Below are 20,518 nucleotides of genomic sequence, written 5' to 3' on the forward strand. Positions count from 1 at the left end.
TAATTTTTAGTAGTAACGTTCGTAAACATACGCTGAATTCAAGTATCTTGTCTAAAGAGTTTGGAAAACTTGGAAAACAAAAAGGTCAAGAAACCGTCAAGGAGAATCTTATTGGCTGGGGGAAATGTATAAATAGTAGTCTGTTTCGTTGTGCGTTACCTTAGTGGTTGGTGGTGAAGTCGTCCGTAGTGTTGTCGATACTGATGTTGGCTGTGTGATTAGTAATGTGGATTCGTCAGTTGTCTTGTGCGTCGTTAGAGCAGTTGTTTCTGTTGTTGTCATTGGGCTTGTTTTCAAGGTCGTATGTCTCTGTTTTGAAATCATGATAGAAGGATTTAGAAGGCCAGTGAAAGAAAATGGTGATGACTATCTGACCAAAGGTTCAAAAGAGATGGTCGGTCTTGATTAAAAGTTAAAATTTATTTTATTTCTTTACCGTAGTGGTGGGTTGAGTCGTCCGTCGCGTTGTCAATACTGTTGTTGGCGGCTGTACTGTTACAAGTGTGGATTCGTCAGTTGTCTTTTGCGTAGTATGAAGAGTTGTGGCCATTGTAGTCTTTTGGCTTGTACTTAAGGTAGTTGGCATCTACATTATGTCAAAAAGTAAAAGGATGTTTGTGTAATTTTTAGTAGTAACGTTCGTAAACATACCCTGAATTCAAGTATCATGTCTAACGAGTTTGGAAGACTTGGAAAACAAAAAGGGCAAAAAACCTTCAAGAGAATCTTATTGGCTAGGGGTAATGTGTAAACAGTAGTCTATTTCGTTGTGTGTTACCGTAGTGGTTGATGGAGTCGTCCGTAGTGTTGTCGATACTGATGTTGGCTGTGTGGTTAGTAATGTGGATTCGCCAGTTGTCTTGTGTGTCGTTAGAGCAGTTGTTGCTCTTGTTGTTGTCATTGGGCTTGTACTTAAGGTCGTATGTGTCTGTTTTGAAATCATGATAGAAGTATTTAGAAGGCCAGTGAAAGAAAACGTCGAAGACTATCTGCCCAAAGGTTCAAAAGAGATGGTTGGTCTTGATTAAAAGTTCAAGTTTATTTTGTTTCTTTACCGTAATGGTGGGTTGAGTCGTCCGAAGCGTTGTCAATACTGTCGTTGGTGGCTGTGTTGTTACAAGTGTGGATTCGTCAGTTGTCTTTTGCGTAGTATGAAGAGTTGTGGCCATTGTAGTCTTTTGGCTTGTACTCAAGGTAGTTGGCATCTACATTATGTCAAAAAAGTACAAGGATGTTTGTGAAAGTTTCAGTCGTAAGGTTTGTAAACAAACCCTGAATTCAAGTATCATGTCTAAAGAGTTTGGAAGACTTGGAAAACAAAAACGCCAAAAAAACGTCAAGAGAATCTTATTGGCTGCGGCAATGTGTAAACAGTTGTCTGTTTCGTTGTGCGTTACCGTAGTGGTTGGTGGTGGAGTCGTCCGTAGTGTCGTCGATACTGATGTTGGCTGTGTGTTTATTAATGTGGATTCGCCAGTCGTATTGTGTGTCGTTAGAGCAGTTGTTGCTCTTGTTGTTGTCATTGGACTTGTACTTAAGGTCGTATGTCTCTGTATGGAAATCATGATAGAAGTATTTAGAAGACAAGTGAAAGAAAACGTCGAAGATTATCGGACCCAAGGTTCAAAAGAGATGGTTGGTCTTGATTAAAAGTTAAAGTTTATCTTATTTCTTTACCGTAGTGGTGGGTTGCGTCGTCCGAAGCGTTGTCAATACTGTGGTTGGCGGCTGTGTTGTTACAAGTGTGGATTCGTCAGTTGTCTTTTGCGTAGTATGAAGAGTTGTGGCCATTGTAGTCTTTTGGCTTGTACTCAAGGTAGTTGGCATCTACATTATGTCAAAAAAGTAAAAGGATGTTTGTGTAAGTTTCAGTCGTAAGGTTCGTAAACATACCCTGAATTCAAGTATCATGTCTAAAGAGTTTGGAAAACTTGGAAAACAAAAAGGGCAAAAAACCGTGAAGAGAATGTTATTGGTTGGTTGCAATGTGCAAACAGTAGTCTGTTTCGTTGTGCGTTACCGTAGTGTTTGGTTGAGTCGTCCGTAGTGTTGTCGATACTGATGTTGGATGTGTGGTTAGTAATGTGGATTCGCCAGTTGTCTTGTGTGTCGTTAGAGCAGTTGTCGCTCTTGTTGTTGTCATTGGACTTGTACTTAAGGTCGTATGTCTCTGTATTGACATCATAATAGAAGGAGTTCTACGGCCAGTCAAAGGAAAAGGTCAAGAATCTCTAAAGAAAAGTTTCAAAGGAGAGGGTTCATCTTGATTAATAGTTTAAGTCTATTTTATTGATTTACCGTAGTGGTGGGTTGAGTCGTCCGTCGCGTTGTCAATACTGTCGTTGGCGGCTGTGTTGTTACAAATGTGGGTTCGTCAGTTGTCTTTTGCGTAGTATGAAGAGCTGTGGCCATTGTAGTCTTTTGTCTTGTACTCAAGGTAGTTGGCATCTACATTACGTCAAAAAGTAAAAGGATGTTTGTGTAATTTTTAGTAGTAATGTTCGTAAACATACGCTGAATTCAAGTATCATGTCAAGAGAGTTTGGAAGACGTGGAAAACAAAAAAGGCAAAAAACCGTCAAGGGAATCCTATTGGCTGGGTGCAATGTGTAAACATTAGTCTATTTCATTGTGTGTTACCGTAGTGGTTGATGGAGTCGTCCGTAGTGTTGTCGATACTGATGTTGGCTGTGTGGTTATTAATGTGGATTCGCCAGTTGTCTTGTGTGTCGTTAGAGCAGTTGTTGCTCTTGTTGTTGTCATTGGGCTTGTACTTAAGGTCGTATGTGTCTGTTTTGAAATCATGATAGAAGTATTAAGAAGGCCAGTGAAAGAAAACGTCGAAGACTATCTGCCCAAAGGTTCAAAAGAGATGGTTGGTCTTGATTAAAAGTTCAAGTTTATTTTGTTTCTTTACCGTAATGGTGGGTTGAGTCGTCCGAAGCGTTGTCAATACTGTCGTTGGTGGCTGTGTTGTTACAAGTGTGGATTCGTCAGTTGTCTTTTGCGTAGTATGAAGAGTTGTGGCCATTGTAGTCTTTTGGCTTGTACTCAAGGTAGTTGGCATCTACATTATGTCAAAAAAGTACAAGGATGTTTGTGAAAGTTTCAGTCGTAAGGTTTGTAAACAAACCCTGAATTCAAGTATCATGTCTAAAGAGTTTGGAAGACTTGGAAAACAAAAACGCCAAAAAAACGTCAAGAGAATCTTATTGGCTGCGGCAATGTGTAAACAGTTGTCTGTTTCGTTGTGCGTTACCGTAGTGGTTGGTGGTGGAGTCGTCCGTAGTGTCGTCGATACTGATGTTGGCTGTGTGTTTATTAATGTGGATTCGCCAGTCGTATTGTGTGTCGTTAGAGCAGTTGTTGCTCTTGTTGTTGTCATTGGACTTGTACTTAAGGTCGTATGTCTCTGTATGGAAATCATGATAGAAGTATTTAGAAGACAAGTGAAAGAAAACGTCGAAGATTATCGGACCCAAGGTTCAAAAGAGATGGTTGGTCTTGATTAAAAGTTCAAGTTTATCTTATTTCTTAACCGTAGTGGTGGCTTGCGTCGTCCGAAGCGTTGTCAATACTGTCGTTGGCGGCTGTGTTGTTACAAGTGTGGATTCGTCAGTTGTCTTTCGCGTAGTATGAAGAGTTGTGGCCATTGTAGTCTTTTGGCTTGTACTCAAGGTAGTTGGCATCTACATTATGTCAAAAAAGTAAAAGGATGTTTGTGTAAGTTTTAGTCGTAAGGTTCGTAAACATACCCTGAATTCAAGTATCATGTCTAAAGAGTTTGGAAAACTTGGAAAACAAAAAGGGCAAAAAACCGTGAAGAGAATGTTATTGGTTGGTTGCAATGTGTAAACAGTAGTCTGTTTCGTTGTGCGTTACCGTAGTGTTTGGTTGAGTCGTCCGTAGTGTTGTCGATACTGATGTTGGATGTGTGGTTAGTAATGTGGATTCGCCAGTTGTCTTGTGTGTCGTTAGAGCAGTTGTCGCTCTTGTTGTTGTCATTGGACTTGTACTTAAGGTCGTATGTCTCTGTATTGACATCATAATAGAAGGAGCTCTACGGCCAGTCAGAAAAGGTCAAGAATCTCTAAAGAAAAGTTTCAAAGGAGAGGGTTCATCTTGATTAATAGTTTAAGTCTATTTTATTGATTTACCGTAGTGGTGGGTTGAGTCGTCCGTCGCGTTGGCAATAGTGTTTTTGGCGGCTGTGTTGTAACAAGTGTGGATTCGTCAGATGCCTTTTGAGTAGTATGAAGAGTTGTGGCCATTGTAGTCTTTTGGCTTGTACTTAAGGTGGTTGGCATCTACATTATGTCAAAAAGTAAAAGGATGCTTGTGTAAGTTTCAGTCGTAAGGTTCGTAAACATACCCTGAATTCAAGTATCATGTCTTAAGAGTTTGGAAGACTTGGAAAACAAAAAGGGCAAAAAACCTTCAAGAGAATCTTATTGGCTGGGGGCAATGTGTAAACAGTAGTCTGTTTCGTTGTGCGTTACCGTAGTGGTTGGTGGCGTCGTCCGTAGTGTTGTCGATACTGATTTTGGATGTGTGATTAGTAATGTGGATTCGCCAGTTGTCTTGTGTGTCGTTAGAGCAGTTGTTGCTCTTGTTGTTGTCATTGGACTTGTACTTAAGGTCGTATGTCTCTGTTTTGAAATCATGATAGAAGTATTTAGAAGGCAGTTGAAAGAAAACGTCGAAGACTATCGGACCAAAGGTTCAAAAGAGATGGTTGGTCTTGATTAAAATTTAAAGTTTATCTTATTTCTTTACCGTAGTGGTGGGTTGCGTCGTCCGAAGCGTTGTCAATACTGTCGTAGGCGGCTGTGTTGTTACAAGTGTGGATTCGTCAGTTGTCTTTTGCGTAGTTTGAAGAGTTGTGGCCATTGTAGTCTTTTGGCTTGTACTCAAGGTAGTTGGCATCTACATTATGTCAAAAAGTAAAAGGATGTTTGTGTAATTTTTAGTCGTAAGGTTCGTAAACATACCCTGAATTCAAGTATCATGTCTTAAGAGTTTGGAAGACTTGGAAAACAAAAAGGGCAAAAAACCGTCAAGGGAATCTTATTGGTTTCTTTACCGTAGTTTCGGATGGGGATGTATGTACAGTTGAGGATACTGCAGTTGGCTTTGTGGTCGCTAGTGTAGATTTGTCAGTTGTGGGCATCGTTGTTCTATGACTTGTACTTAAGGTAGTTTGTCTCTATATTTGAAAAAAAGGAGAAAAATTTCATTTGTTTTATTGCGTCGGAATAATGATAAACATAAGTTCTATTTTTCAAGCAATACTAGTGTGATTTGGGAGTTAGCAAAATAATTTAGTCATAAACCTTAAAGAAAAGCTTAATTGAAGTGGATCATTACAGAATAGCACTTTAGTCTATTGGTGTTGCGTCACGTTAGGTGCTTTGTCACGTTTGGTGCCTAGGCACGGTTTGTGACAGTGCCCGCGTGTCACAAACCGTGCCTGGGACAAAAGCACGGTTTGTGACACTCGGACACCGTCACGAATGGTGCCCAACTGAGCACAGTTCGTGACACACAGGGGGTCTTATCCCATACTGTGCTTTTGGGCTGTCGTTAGAGCAGTTGTTGCTCTTGTTGTTGTAATTGGACTTGTACTTAAGGTCGTATGTCTCTGTATGGAAATCATGATAGAAGTATTTAGAAGACAAGTGAAAGAAAACGTCGAAGATTATCGGACCCAAGGTTCAAAAGAGATGGTTGGTCTTGATTAAAAGTTAAAGTTTATCTTATTTCTTTACCGTAGTGGTGGGTTGCGTCGTCCGAAGCGTTGTCAATACTGTGGTTGGCGGCTGTGTTGTTACAAGTGTGGATTCGTCAGTTGTCTTTTGCGTAGTATGAAGAGTTGTGGCCATTGTAGTCTTTTGGCTTGTACTCAAGGTAGTTGGCATCTACATTATGTCAAAAAAGTAAAAGGATGTTTGTGTAAGTTTCAGTCGTAAGGTTCGTAAACATACCCTGAATTCAAGTATCATGTCTAAAGAGTTTGGAAAACTTGGAAAACAAAAAGGGCAAAAAACCTTCAAGAGAATCTTATTGGCTGGGGGCAATGTGTAAACAGTAGTCTGTTTCGTTGTGCGTTACCGTAGTGTTTGGTTGAGTCGTCCGTAGTGTTGTCGATACTGATGTTGGATGTGTGGTTAGTAATGTGGATTCGCCAGTTGTCTTGTGTGTCGTTAGAGCAGTTGTCGCTCTTGTTGTTGTCATTGGACTTGTACTTAAGGTCGTATGTCTCTGTATTGACATCATAATAGAAGGAGTTCTACGGCCAGTCAAAGGAAAAGGTCAAGAATCTCTAAAGAAAAGTTTCAAAGGAGAGGGTTCATCTTGATTAATAGTTTAAGTCTATTTTATTGATTTACCGTAGTGGTGGGTTGAGTCGTCCGTCGCGTTGGCAATAGTGTTTTTGGCGGCTGTGTTGTAACAAGTGTGGATTCGTCAGATGCCTTTTGAGTAGTATGAAGAGTTGTGGCCATTGTAGTCTTTTGGCTTGTACTTAAGGTGGTTGGCATCTACATTATGTCAAAAAGTAAAAGGATGCTTGTGTAAGTTTCAGTCGTAAGGTTCGTAAACATACCCTGAATTCAAGTATCATGTCTTAAGAGTTTGGAAGACTTGGAAAACAAAAAGGGCAAAAAACCTTCAAGAGAATCTTATTGGCTGGGGGCAATGTGTAAACAGTAGTCTGTTTCGTTGTGCGTTACCGTAGTGGTTGGTGGCGTCGTCCGTAGTGTTGTCGATACTGATGTTGGATGTGTGATTAGTAATGTGGATTCGCCAGTTGTCTTGTGTGTCGTTAGAGCAGTTGTTGCTCTTGTTGTTGTCATTGGACTTGTACTTAAGGTCGTATGTCTCTGTTTTGAAATCATGATAGAAGTATTTAGAAGGCAGTTGAAAGAAAACGTCGAAGACTATCGGACCAAAGGTTCAAAAGAGATGGTTGGTCTTGATTAAAATTTAAAGTTTATCTTATTTCTTTACCGTAGTGGTGGGTTGAGTCGTCCGAAGCGTTGTCAATACTGTCGTTGGCGGCTGTGTTGTTACAAGTGTGGATTCGTCAGTTGTCTTTTGCGTAGTTTGAAGAGTTGTGGCCATTGTAGTCTTTTGGCTTGTACTCAAGGTAGTTGGCATCTACATTATGTCAAAAAGTAAAAGGATGTTTGTGTAATTTTTAGTCGTAAGGTTCGTAAACATACCCTGAATTCAAGTATCATGTCTTAAGAGTTTGGAAGACTTGGAAAACAAAAAGGGCAAAAAACCGTCAAGGGAATCTTATTGGTTTCTTTACCGTAGTTTCGGATGGGGATGTATGTACAGTTGAGGATACTGCAGTTGGCTTTGTGGTCGCTAGTGTAGATTTGTCAGTTGTGGGCATCGTTGTTCTATGACTTGTACTTAAGGTAGTTTGTCTCTATATTTGAAAAAAAAGGAGAAAAATTTCATTTGTTTTATTGCGTCGGAATAATGATAAACATAAGTTCTATTTTTCAAGCAATACTAGTGTGATTTGGGAGTTAGCAAAATAATTTAGTCATAAACCTTAAAGAAAAGCTTAATTGAAGTGGATCATTACAGAATAGCACTTTAGTCTATTGGTGTTGCGTCACGTTAGGTGCTTTGTCACGTTTGGTGCCTAGGCACGGTTTGTGACAGTGCCCGCGTGTCACAAACCGTGCCTGGGACAAAAGCACGGTTTGTGACACTCGGACACCGTCACGAATGGTGCCCAACTGAGCACAGTTCGTGACACACAGGGGGTCTTATCCCATACTGTGCTTTTGGGCTGTCGTTAGAGCAGTTGTTGCTCTTGTTGTTGTCATTGGGCTTGTACTTAAGGTCGTATGTGTCTGTTTTGAAATCATGATAGAAGTATTTAGAAGGCCAGTGAAAGAAAACGTCGACGACTATCTGACCAAAGGTTCAAAAGAGATGGTTGGTCTTGATTAAAAGTTAAAGTTTATCTTGTTTCTTTACCGTAATGGTGGGTTGAGTCGTCCGAAGCGTTGTCAATACTGTCGTTGGTGGCTGTGTTGTTACAAGTGTGGATTCGTCAGTTGTCTTTTGCGTAGTATGAAGAGTTGTGGCCATTGTAGTCTTTTGGCTTGTACTCAAGGTAGTTGGCATCTACATTATGTCAAAAAAGTACAAGGATGTTTGTGAAAGTTTCAGTCGTAAGGTTTGTAAACAAACACTGAATTCAAGTATCATGTCTAAAGAGTTTGGAAGACTTGGAAAACAAAAACGCCAAAAAAACGTCAAGAGAATCTTATTGGCTGCGGCAATGTGTAAACAGTTGTCTGTTTCGTTGTGCGTTACCGTAGTGGTTGGTGGTGGAGTCGTCCGTAGTGTTGTCGATACTGATGTTGGCTGTATGTTTATTAATGTGGATTCGCCAGTTGTATTGTGTGTCGTTAGAGCAGTTGTTGCTCTTGTTGTTGTCATTGGACTTGTACTTAAGGTCGTATGTCTCTGTATGGAAATCATGATAGAAGTATTTAGAAGACAAGTGAAAGAAAACGTCGAAGACTATCTGCCCAAAGGTTCAAAAGAGATGGTTGGTCTTGATTAAAAGTTAAAGTTTATCTTATTGATTTACCGTAGTGGTGGGTTGCGTCGTCCGAAGCGTTGTCAATACTGTCGTTGGCGGCTGTGTTGTTACAAGTGTGGATTCGTCAGTTGTCTTTTGCGTAGTATGAAGAGTTGTGGCCATTGTAGTCTTTTGGCTTGTACTCAAGGTAGTTGGCATCTACATTATGTCAAAAAAGTAAAAGGATGTTTGTGTAAGTTTCAGTCGTAAGGTTCGTAAACATACCCTGAATTCAAGTATCATGTCTAAAGAGTTTGGAAAACTTGGAAAACAAAAAGGGCAAAAAACCTTCAAGAGAATCTTATTGGCTGGGGGCAATGTGTAAACAGTAGTCTGTTTCGTTGTGCGTTACCGTAGTGTTTGGTTGAGTCGTCCGTAGTGTTGTCGATACTGATGTTGGATGTGTGGTTAGTAATGTGGATTCGCCAGTTGTCTTGTGTGTCGTTAGAGCAGTTGTCGCTCTTGTTGTTGTCATTGGACTTGTACTTAAGGTCGTATGTCTCTGTATTGACATCATAATAGAAGGAGTTCTACGGCCAGTCAAAGGAAAAGGTCAAGAATCTCTAAAGAAAAGTTTCAAAGGAGAGGGTTCATCTTGATTAATAGTTTAAGTCTATTTTATTGATTTACCGTAGTGGTGGGTTGAGTCGTCCGTCGCGTTGGCAATAGTGTTTTTGGCGGCTGTGTTGTAACAAGTGTGGATTCATCAGATGCCTTTTGAGTAGTATGAAGAGTTGTGGCCATTGTAGTCTTTTGGCTTGTACTTAAGGTGGTTGGCATCTACATTATGTCAAAAAGTAAAAGGATGCTTGTGTAAGTTTCAGTCGTAAGGTTCGTAAACATACCCTGAATTCAAGTATCATGTCTTAAGAGTTTGGAAGACTTGGAAAACAAAAAGGGCAAAAAACCTTCAAGAGAATCTTATTGGCTGGGGGAAATGTATAAATAGTAGTCTGTTTCGTTGTTAGTTACCGTAGTGGTTGGTGGCGTCGTCCGTAGTGTTGTCGATACTGATGTTGGATGTGTGATTAGTAAGGTGGATTCGCCAGTTGTCTTGTGTGTCGTTAGAGCAGTTGTTGCTCTTGTTGTTGTCATTGGACTTGTACTTAAGGTTCTATGTCTCTGTTTTGAAATCATGATAGAAGTATTTAGAAGGCAGTTGAAAGAAAACGTCGAAGACTATCGGACCAAAGGTTCAAAAGAGATGGTTGGTCTTGATTAAAATTTAAAGTTTATCTTATTTCTTTACCGTAGTGGTGGGTTGCGTCGTCCGAAGCGTTGTCAATACTGTCGTTGGCGGCTGTGTTGTTACAAGTGTGGATTCGTCAGTTGTCTTTTGCGTAGTTTGAAGAGTTGTGGCCATTGTAGTCTTTTGGCTTGTACTCAAGGTAGTTGGCATCTACATTATGCCAAAAAGTAAAAGGATGTTTGTGTAATTTTTAGTCGTAAGGTTCGTAAACATACCCTGAATTCAAGTATCATGTCTTAAGAGTTTGGAAGACTTGGAAAGCAAAAAGGGCAAAAAACCGTCAAGGGAATCTTATTGGTTTCTTTACCGTAGTTTCGGATGGGGATGTATGTACAGTTGAGGATACTGCAGTTGGCTTTGTGGTCGCTAGTGTAGATTTGTCAGTTGTGGGCATCGTTGTTCTATGACTTGTACTTAAGGTAGTTTGTCTCTATATTTGAAAAAAAAGGAGAAAAATTTCATTTGTTTTATTGCGTCGGAATAATGATAAACATAAGTTCTATTTTTCAAGCAATACTAGTGTGATTTGGAAGTTAGCAAAATAATTTAGTCATAAACCTTAAAGAAAAGCTTAATTGAAGTGGATCATTACAGAATAGCACTTTAGTCTATTGGTGTTGCGTCACGTTAGGTGCTTTGTCACGTTTGGTGCCTAGGCACGGTTTGTGACAGTGCCCGCGTGTCACAAACCGTGCCTGGGACAAAAGCACGGTTTGTGACACTCGGACACCGTCACGAATGGTGCCCAACTGAGCACAGTTCGTGACACACAGGGGGTCTTATCCCATACTGTGCTTTTGGGCTGTCGTTAGAGCAGTTGTTGCTCTTGTTGTTGTAATTGGACTTGTACTTAAGGTCGTATGTCTCTGTATGGAAATCATGATAGAAGTATTTAGAAGACAAGTGAAAGAAAACGTCGAAGATTATCGGACCCAAGGTTCAAAAGAGATGGTTGGTCTTGATTAAAAGTTAAAGTTTATCTTATTTCTTTACCGTAGTGGTGGGTTGCGTCGTCCGAAGCGTTGTCAATACTGTGGTTGGCGGCTGTGTTGTTACAAGTGTGGATTCGTCAGTTGTCTTTTGCGTAGTATGAAGAGTTGTGGCCATTGTAGTCTTTTGGCTTGTACTTAAGGTGGTTGGCATCTACATTATGTCAAAAAGTAAAAGGATGCTTGTGTAAGTTTCAGTCGTAAGGTTCGTAAACATACCCTGAATTCAAGTATCATGTCTTAAGAGTTTGGAAGACTTGGAAAACAAAAAGGGCAAAAAACCTTCAAGAGAATCTTATTGGCTGGGGGCAATGTGTAAACAGTAGTCTGTTTCGTTGTGCGTTACCGTAGTGGTTGGTGGCGTCGTCCGTAGTGTTGTCGATACTGATGTTGGATGTGTGGTTAGTAATGTGGATTCGCCAGTTGTCTTGTGTGTCGTTAGAGCAGTTGTCGCTCTTGTTGTTGTCATTGGACTTGTACTTAAGGTCGTATGTCTCTGTATTGACATCATAATAGAAGGAGTTCTACGGCCAGTCAAAGGAAAAGGTCAAGAATCTCTAAAGAAAAGTTTCAAAGGAGAGGATTCATCTGCATTAATAGTTTAAGTCTATTTTATTGATTTACCGTAGTGGTGGGTTGAGTCGTCCGTCGCGTTGGCAATAGTGTTTTTGGCGGCTGTGTTGTAACAAGTGTGGATTCGTCAGATGCCTTTTGAGTAGTATGAAGAGTTGTGGCCATTGTAGTCTTTTGGCTTGTACTTAAGGTGGTTGGCATCTACATTATGTCAAAAAGTAAAAGGATGCTTGTGTAAGTTTCAGTCGTAAGGTTCGTAAACATACCCTGAATTCAAGTATCATGTCTTAAGAGTTTGGAAGACTTGGAAAACAAAAAGGGCAAAAAACCTTCAAGAGAATCTTATTGGCTGGGGGCAATGTGTAAACAGTAGTCTGTTTCGTTGTGCGTTACCGTAGTGGTTGGTGGCGTCGTCCGTAGTGTTGTCGATACTGATGTTGGATGTGTGATTAGTAATGTGGATTCGCCAGTTGTCTTGTGTGTCGTTAGAGCAGTTGTTGCTCTTGTTGTTGTCATTGGACTTGTACTTAAGGTCGTATGTCTCTGTTTTGAAATCATGATAGAAGTATTTAGAAGGCAGTTGAAAGAAAACGTCGAAGACTATCGGACCAAAGGTTCAAAAGAGATGGTTGGTCTTGATTAAAATTTAAAGTTTATCTTATTTCTTTACCGTAGTGGTGGGTTGCGTCGTCCGAAGCGTTGTCAATACTGTCGTTGGCGGCTGTGTTGTTACAAGTGTGGATTCGTCAGTTGTCTTTTGCGTAGTTTGAAGAGTTGTGGCCATTGTAGTCTTTTGGCTTGTACTCAAGGTAGTTGGCATCTACATTATGTCAAAAAGTAAAAGGATGTTTGTGTAATTTTTAGTCGTAAGGTTCGTAAACATACCCTGAATTCAAGTATCATGTCTTAAGAGTTTGGAAGACTTGGAAAACAAAAAGGGCAAAAAACCGTCAAGGGAATCTTATTGGTTTCTTTACCGTAGTTTCGGATGGGGATGTATGTACAGTTGAGGATACTGCAGTTGGCTTTGTGGTCGCTAGTGTAGATTTGTCAGTTGTGGGCATCGTTGTTCTATGACTTGTACTTAAGGTAGTTTGTCTCTATATTTGAAAAAAAGGAGAAAAATTTCATTTGTTTTATTGCGTCGGAATAATGATAAACATAAGTTCTATTTTTCAAGCAATACTAGTGTGATTTGGGAGTTAGCAAAATAATTTAGTCATAAACCTTAAAGAAAAGCTTAATTGAAGTGGATCATTACAGAATAGCACTTTAGTCTATTGGTGTTGCGTCACGTTAGGTGCTTTGTCACGTTTGGTGCCTAGGCACGGTTTGTGACAGTGCCCGCGTGTCACAAACCGTGCCTGGGACAAAAGCACGGTTTGTGACACTCGGACACCGTCACGAATGGTGCCCAACTGAGCACAGTTCGTGACACACAGGGGGTCTTATCCCATACTGTGCTTTTGGGCTGTCGTTAGAGCAGTTGTTGCTCTTGTTGTTGTAATTGGACTTGTACTTAAGGTCGTATGTCTCTGTATGGAAATCATGATAGAAGTATTTAGAAGACAAGTGAAAGAAAACGTCGAAGATTATCGGACCCAAGGTTCAAAAGAGATGGTTGGTCTTGATTAAAAGTTAAAGTTTATCTTATTTCTTTACCGTAGTGGTGGGTTGCGTCTTCCGAAGCGTTGTCAATACTGTGGTTGGCGGCTGTGTTGTTACAAGTGTGGATTCGTCAGTTGTCTTTTGCGTAGTATGAAGAGTTGTGGCCATTGTAGTCTTTTGGCTTGTACTCAAGGTAGTTGGCATCTACATTATGTCAAAAAAGTAAAAGGATGTTTGTGTAAGTTTCAGTCGTAAGGTTCGTAAACATACCCTGAATTCAAGTATCATGTCTAAAGAGTTTGGAAAACTTGGAAAACAAAAAGGGCAAAAAACCTTCAAGAGAATCTTATTGGCTGGGGGCAATGTGTAAACAGTAGTCTGTTTCGTTGTGCGTTACCGTAGTGTTTGGTTGAGTCGTCCGTAGTGTTGTCGATACTGATGTTGGATGTGTGGTTAGTAATGTGGATTCGCCAGTTGTCTTGTGTGTCGTTAGAGCAGTTGTCGCTCTTGTTGTTGTCATTGGACTTGTACTTAAGGTCGTATGTCTCTGTATTGACATCATAATAGAAGGAGTTCTACGGCCAGTCAAAGGAAAAGGTCAAGAATCTCTAAAGAAAAGTTTCAAAGGAGAGGATTCATCTGCATTAATAGTTTAAGTCTATTTTATTGATTTACCGTAGTGGTGGGTTGAGTCGTCCGTCGCGTTGGCAATAGTGTTTTTGGCGGCTGTGTTGTAACAAGTGTGGATTCGTCAGATGCCTTTTGAGTAGTATGAAGAGTTGTGGCCATTGTAGTCTTTTGGCTTGTACTTAAGGTGGTTGGCATCTACATTATGTCAAAAAGTAAAAGGATGCTTGTGTAAGTTTCAGTCGTAAGGTTCGTAAACATACCCTGAATTCAAGTATCATGTCTTAAGAGTTTGGAAGACTTGGAAAACAAAAAGGGCAAAAAACCTTCAAGAGAATCTTATTGGCTGGGGGCAATGTGTAAACAGTAGTCTGTTTCGTTGTGCGTTACCGTAGTGGTTGGTGGCGTCGTCCGTAGTGTTGTCGATACTGATGTTGGATGTGTGGTTAGTAATGTGGATTCGCCAGTTGTCTTGTGTGTCGTTAGAGCAGTTGTCGCTCTTGTTGTTGTCATTGGACTTGTACTTAAGGTCGTATGTCTCTGTATTGACATCATAATAGAAGGAGTTCTACGGCCAGTCAAAGGAAAAGGTCAAGAATCTCTAAAGAAAAGTTTCAAAGGAGAGGATTCATCTGCATTAATAGTTTAAGTCTATTTTATTGATTTACCGTAGTGGTGGGTTGAGTCGTCCGTCGCGTTGGCAATAGTGTTTTTGGCGGCTGTGTTGTAACAAGTGTGGATTCGTCAGATGCCTTTTGAGTAGTATGAAGAGTTGTGGCCATTGTAGTCTTTTGGCTTGTACTTAAGGTGGTTGGCATCTACATTATGTCAAAAAGTAAAAGGATGCTTGTGTAAGTTTCAGTCGTAAGGTTCGTAAACATACCCTGAATTCAAGTATCATGTCTTAAGAGTTTGGAAGACTTGGAAAACAAAAAGGGCAAAAAACCTTCAAGAGAATCTTATTGGCTGGGGGCAATGTGTAAACAGTAGTCTGTTTCGTTGTGCGTTACCGTAGTGGTTGGTGGCGTCGTCCGTAGTGTTGTCGATACTGATGTTGGATGTGTGATTAGTAATGTGGATTCGCCAGTTGTCTTGTGTGTCGTTAGAGCAGTTGTTGCTCTTGTTGTTGTCATTGGACTTGTACTTAAGGTCGTATGTCTCTGTTTTGAAATCATGATAGAAGTATTTAGAAGGCAGTTGAAAGAAAACGTCGAAGACTATCGGACCAAAGGTTCAAAAGAGATGGTTGGTCTTGATTAAAATTTAAAGTTTATCTTATTTCTTTACCGTAGTGGTGGGTTGAGTCGTCCGAAGCGTTGTCAATACTGTCGTTGGCGGCTGTGTTGTTACAAGTGTGGATTCGTCAGTTGTCTTTTGCGTAGTTTGAAGAGTTGTGGCCATTGTAGTCTTTTGGCTTGTACTCAAGGTAGTTGGCATCTACATTATGTCAAAAAGTAAAAGGATGTTTGTGTAATTTTTAGTCGTAAGGTTCGTAAACATACCCTGAATTCAAGTATCATGTCTTAAGAGTTTGGAAGACTTGGAAAACAAAAAGGGCAAAAAACCGTCAAGGGAATCTTATTGGTTTCTTTACCGTAGTTTCGGATGGGGATGTATGTACAGTTGAGGATACTGCAGTTGGCTTTGTGGTCGCTAGTGTAGATTTGTCAGTTGTGGGCATCGTTGTTCTATGACTTGTACTTAAGGTAGTTTGTCTCTATATTTGAAAAAAAAGGAGAAAAATTTCATTTGTTTTATTGCGTCGGAATAATGATAAACATAAGTTCTATTTTTCAAGCAATACTAGTGTGATTTGGGAGTTAGCAAAATAATTTAGTCATAAACCTTAAAGAAAAGCTTAATTGAAGTGGATCATTACAGAATAGCACTTTAGTCTATTGGTGTTGCGTCACGTTAGGTGCTTTGTCACGTTTGGTGCCTAGGCACGGTTTGTGACAGTGCCCGCGTGTCACAAACCGTGCCTGGGACAAAAGCACGGTTTGTGACACTCGGACACCGTCACGAATGGTGCCCAACTGAGCACAGTTCGTGACACACAGGGGGTCTTATCCCATACTGTGCTTTTGGGCTGTCGTTAGAGCAGTTGTTGCTCTTGTTGTTGTCATTGGGCTTGTACTTAAGGTCGTATGTGTCTGTTTTGAAATCATGATAGAAGTATTTAGAAGGCCAGTGAAAGAAAACGTCGACGACTATCTGACCAAAGGTTCAAAAGAGATGGTTGGTCTTGATTAAAAGTTAAAGTTTATCTTGTTTCTTTACCGTAATGGTGGGTTGAGTCGTCCGAAGCGTTGTCAATACTGTCGTTGGTGGCTGTGTTGTTACAAGTGTGGATTCGTCAGTTGTCTTTTGCGTAGTATGAAGAGTTGTGGCCATTGTAGTCTTTTGGCTTGTACTCAAGGTAGTTGGCATCTACATTATGTCAAAAAAGTACAAGGATGTTTGTGAAAGTTTCAGTCGTAAGGTTTGTAAACAAACACTGAATTCAAGTATCATGTCTAAAGAGTTTGGAAGACTTGGAAAACAAAAACGCCAAAAAAACGTCAAGAGAATCTTATTGGCTGCGGCAATGTGTAAACAGTTGTCTGTTTCGTTGTGCGTTACCGTAGTGGTTGGTGGTGGAGTCGTCCGTAGTGTTGTCGATACTGATGTTGGCTGTGTGTTTATTAATGTGGATTCGCCAGTTGTATTGTGTGTCGTTAGAGCAGTTGTTGCTCTTGTTGTTGTCATTGGACTTGTACTTAAGGTCGTATGTCTCTGTATGGAAATCATGATAGAAGTATTTAGAAGACAAGTGAAAGAAAACGTCGAAGATTATCGGACCCAAGGTTCAAAAGAGATGGTTGGTCTTGATTAAAAGTTAAAGTTTATCTTATTGATTTACCGTAGTGGTGGGTTGAGTCGTCCGAAGCGTTGTCAATACTGTCGTTGGCGGCTGTGTTGTTACAAGTGTGGATTCGTCAGTTGTCTTTTGCGTAGTATGAAGAGTTGTGGCCATTGTAGTCTTTTGGCTTGTACTCAAGGTAGTTGGCATCTACATTATGTCAAAAAAGTAAAAGGATGTTTGTGTAAGTTTCAGTCGTAAGGTTCGTAAACATACCCTGAATTCAAGTATCATGTCTAAAGAGTTTGGAAAACTTGGAAAACAAAAAGGGCAAAAAACCTTCAAGAGAATCTTATTGGCTGGGGGCAATGTGTAAACAGTAGTCTGTTTCGTTGTGCGTTACCGTAGTGTTTGGTTGAGTCGTCCGTAGTGTTGTCGATACTGATGTTGGATGTGTGGTTAGTAATGTGGATTCGCCAGTTGTCTTGTGTGTCGTTAGAGCAGTTGTCGCTCTTGTTGTTGTCATTGGACTTGTACTTAAGGTCGTATGTCTCTGTATTGACATCATAATAGAAGGAGTTCTACGGCCAGTCAAAGGAAAAGGTCAAGAATCTCTAAAGAAAAGTTTCAAAGGAGAGGGTTCATCTTGATTAATAGTTTAAGTCTATTTTATTGATTTACCGTAGTGGTGGGTTGAGTCGTCCGTCGCGTTGGCAATAGTGTTTTTGGCGGCTGTGTTGTAACAAGTGTGGATTCATCAGATGCCTTTTGAGTAGTATGAAGAGTTGTGGCCATTGTAGTCTTTTGGCTTGTACTTAAGGTGGTTGGCATCTACATTATGTCAAAAAGTAAAAGGATGCTTGTGCAAGTTTCAGTCGTAAGGTTCGTAAACATACCCTGAATTCAAGTATCATGTCTTAAGAGTTTGGAAGACTTGGAAAACAAAAAGGGCAAAAAACCTTCAAGAGAATCTTATTGGCTGGGGGAAATGTATAAATAGTAGTCTGTTTCGTTGTTAGTTACCGTAGTGGTTGGTGGCGTCGTCCGTAGTGTTGTCGATACTGATGTTGGATGTGTGATTAGTAAGGTGGATTCGCCAGTTGTCTTGTGTGTCGTTAGAGCAGTTGTTGCTCTTGTTGTTGTCATTGGACTTGTACTTAAGGTCGTATGTCTCTGTTTTGAAATCATGATAGAAGTATTTAGAAGGCAGTTGAAAGAAAACGTCGAAGACTATCGGACCAAAGGTTCAAAAGAGATGGTTGGTCTTGATTAAAATTTAAAGTTTATCTTATTTCTTTACCGTAGTGGTGGGTTGCGTCGTCCGAAGCGTTGTCAATACTGTCGTTGGCGGCTGTGTTGTTACAAGTGTGGATTCGTCAGTTGTCTTTTGCGTAGTTTGAAGAGTTGTGGCCATTGTAGTCTTTTGGCTTGTACTCAAGGTAGTTGGCATCTACATTATGCCAAAAAGTAAAAGGATGTTTGTGTAATTTTTAGTCGTAAGGTTCGTAAACATACCCTGAATTCAAGTATCATGTCTTAAGAGTTTGGAAGACTTGGAAAGCAAAAAGGGCAAAAAACCGTCAAGGGAATCTTATTGGTTTCTTTACCGTAGTTTCGGATGGGGATGTATGTACAGTTGAGGATACTGCAGTTGGCTTTGTGGTCGCTAGTGTAGATTTGTCAGTTGTGGGCATCGTTGTTCTATGACTTGTACTTAAGGTAGTTTGTCTCTATATTTGAAAAAAAAGGAGAAAAATTTCATTTGTTTTATTGCGTCGGAATAATGATAAACATAAGTTCTATTTTTCAAGCAATACTAGTGTGATTTGGAAGTTAGCAAAATAATTTAGTCATAAACCTTAAAGAAAAGCTTAATTGAAGTGGATCATTACAGAATAGCACTTTAGTCTATTGGTGTTGCGTCACGTTAGGTGCTTTGTCACGTTTGGTGCCTAGGCACGGTTTGTGACAGTGCCCGCGTGTCACAAACCGTGCCTGGGACAAAAGCACGGTTTGTGACACTCGGACACCGTCACGAATGGTGCCCAACTGAGCACAGTTCGTGACACACAGGGGGTCTTATCCCATACTGTGCTTTTGGGCTGTCGTTAGAGCAGTTGTTGCTCTTGTTGTTGTCATTGGGCTTGTACTTAAGGTCGTATGTGTCTGTTTTGAAATCATGATAGAAGTATTTAGAAGGCCAGTGAAAGAAAACGTCGAAGACTATCTGACCAAAGGTTCAAAAGAGATGGTTGGTCTTGATTAAAAGTTAAGGTTTATCTTGTTTCTTTACCGTAATGGTGGGTTGCGTCGTCCGAAGCGTTGTCAATACTGTCGTTGGTGGCTGTGTTGTTACAAGTGTGGATTCGTCAGTTGTCTTTTGCGTAGTATGAAGAGCTGTGGCCATTGTAGTCTTTTGGCTTGTACTCAAGGTAGTTGGCATCTACATTATGTCAAAAAAGTACAAGGATGTTTGTGAAAGTTTCAGTCGTAAGGTTTGTAAACAAACCCTGAATTCAAGTATCATGTCTAAAGAGTTTGGAAGACTTGGAAAACAAAAACGCCAAAAAAACGTCAAGAGAATCTTATTGGCTGCGGCAATGTGTAAACAGTTGTCTGTTTCGTTGTGCGTTACCGTAGTGGTTGGTGGTGGAGTCGTCCGTAGTGTTGTCGATACTGATGTTGGCTGTGTGTTTATTAATGTGGATTCGCCAGTTGTATTGTGTGTCGTTAGAGCAGTTGTTGCTCTTGTTGTTGTCATTGGACTTGTACTTAAGGTCGTATGTCTCTGTATGGAAATCATGATAGAAGTATTTAGAAGACAAGTGAAAGAAAACGTCGAAGATTATCGGACCCAAGGTTCAAAAGAGATGGTTGGTCTTGATTAAAAGTTAAAGTTTATCTTATTGATTTACCGTAGTGGTGGGTTGAGTCGTCCGAAGCGTTGTCAATACTGTCGTTGGCGGCTGTGTTGTTACAAGTGTGGATTCGTCAGTTGTCTTTTGCGTAGTATGAAGAGTTGTGGCCATTGTAGTCTTTTGGCTTGTACTCAAGGTAGTTGGCATCTACATTATGTCAAAAAAGTAAAAGGATGTTTGTGTAAGTTTCAGTCGTAAGGTTCGTAAACATACCCTGAATTCAAGTATCATGTCTAAAGAGTTTGGAAAACTTGGAAAACAAAAAGGGCAAAAAACCGTGAAGAAAATGTTATTGGTTGGTTGCAATGTGCAAACAGTAGTCTGTTTCGTTGTGCGTTACCGTAGTGTTTGGTTGAGTCGTCCGTAGTGTTGTCGATACTGATGTTGGATGTGTGGTTAGTAATGTGGATTCGCCAGTTGTCTTGTGTGTCGTTAGAGCAGTTGTCGCTCTTGTTGTTGTCATTGGACTTGTACTTAAGGTCGTATGTCTCTGTATTGACATCATAATAGAAGGAGTTCTACGGCCAGTCAAAGGAAAAGGTCAAGAATCTCTAAAGAAAAGTTTCAAAGGAGAGGGTTCATCTTGATTAATAGTTTAAGTCTATTTTATTGATTTACCGTAGTGGTGGGTTGAGTCGTCCGTCGCGTTGGCAATAGTGTTTTTGGCGGCTGTGTTGTAACAAGTGTGGATTCGTCAGATGCCTTTTGAGTAGTATGAAGAGTTGTGGCCATTGTAGTCTTTTGGCTTGTACTTAAGGTGGTTGGCATCTACATTATGTCAAAAAGTAAAAGGATGCTTGTGTAAGTTTCAGTCGTAAGGTTCGTAAACATACCCTGAATTCAAGTATCATGTCTTAAGAGTTTGGAAGACTTGGAAAACAAAAAGGGCAAAAAACCTTCAAGAGAATCTTATTGGCTGGGGGCAATGTGTAAACAGTAGTCTGTTTCGTTGTGCGTTACCGTAGTGGTTGGTGGCGTCGTCCGTAGTGTTGTCGATACTGATGTTGGATGTGTGATTAGTAATGTGGATTCGCCAGTTGTATTGTGTGTCGTTAGAGCAGTTGTTGCTCTTGTTGTTGTCATTGGACTTGTACTTAA

The 20,518-nt window shown here is 40.3% G+C and overlaps 1 protein-coding gene and 5 long non-coding RNA genes across 6 annotated transcripts; all 6 read right to left on the reverse strand.

Moving 5' to 3' along the window:
• Positions 1-160: 160 nt before the first annotated feature.
• LOC136429267 (myb-like protein D) lies at positions 161-3,773 on the reverse strand. The gene is made up of 8 exons (XM_066419128.1): positions 3,756-3,773; positions 3,260-3,410; positions 2,641-2,790; positions 2,299-2,349; positions 2,021-2,170; positions 1,398-1,550; positions 779-928; positions 161-210 (listed from the first exon to the last, which is right to left on the reverse strand). The coding sequence occupies exons 1-8, from the start codon at positions 3,771-3,773 to the stop codon at positions 161-163; spliced, it is 873 nt and encodes a 290-aa protein (XP_066275225.1).
• Positions 3,774-7,014: 3,241 nt separating this feature from the next.
• Positions 7,015-8,146, reverse strand: LOC136429236 (uncharacterized). Its single transcript, XR_010754717.1, has 3 exons — positions 8,002-8,146; positions 7,316-7,438; positions 7,015-7,158 (listed from the first exon to the last, which is right to left on the reverse strand). It is a non-coding gene; the product is annotated as an uncharacterized lncRNA (long non-coding RNA).
• A 787-nt stretch (positions 8,147-8,933) lies between these two features.
• LOC136429237 (uncharacterized) lies at positions 8,934-10,288 on the reverse strand. The gene is made up of 3 exons (XR_010754718.1): positions 10,171-10,288; positions 9,864-10,013; positions 8,934-9,394 (listed from the first exon to the last, which is right to left on the reverse strand). It is a non-coding gene; the product is annotated as an uncharacterized lncRNA (long non-coding RNA).
• Positions 10,289-11,468: 1,180 nt separating this feature from the next.
• LOC136429238 (uncharacterized) lies at positions 11,469-12,520 on the reverse strand. The gene is made up of 3 exons (XR_010754719.1): positions 12,403-12,520; positions 12,096-12,245; positions 11,469-11,626 (listed from the first exon to the last, which is right to left on the reverse strand). It is a non-coding gene; the product is annotated as an uncharacterized lncRNA (long non-coding RNA).
• Positions 12,521-14,953: 2,433 nt separating this feature from the next.
• Positions 14,954-16,085, reverse strand: LOC136429239 (uncharacterized). Its single transcript, XR_010754720.1, has 3 exons — positions 15,941-16,085; positions 15,255-15,377; positions 14,954-15,097 (listed from the first exon to the last, which is right to left on the reverse strand). It is a non-coding gene; the product is annotated as an uncharacterized lncRNA (long non-coding RNA).
• An 821-nt stretch (positions 16,086-16,906) lies between these two features.
• LOC136429240 (uncharacterized) lies at positions 16,907-18,940 on the reverse strand. The gene is made up of 4 exons (XR_010754721.1): positions 18,796-18,940; positions 18,110-18,232; positions 17,803-17,952; positions 16,907-17,333 (listed from the first exon to the last, which is right to left on the reverse strand). It is a non-coding gene; the product is annotated as an uncharacterized lncRNA (long non-coding RNA).
• Positions 18,941-20,518: the final 1,578 nt, after the last annotated feature.

Source organism: Branchiostoma lanceolatum, chromosome 3 (genome assembly GCF_035083965.1).
Source record: "Branchiostoma lanceolatum isolate klBraLanc5 chromosome 3, klBraLanc5.hap2, whole genome shotgun sequence".
Lineage (NCBI taxonomy): Eukaryota > Metazoa > Chordata > Leptocardii > Amphioxiformes > Branchiostomatidae > Branchiostoma > Branchiostoma lanceolatum.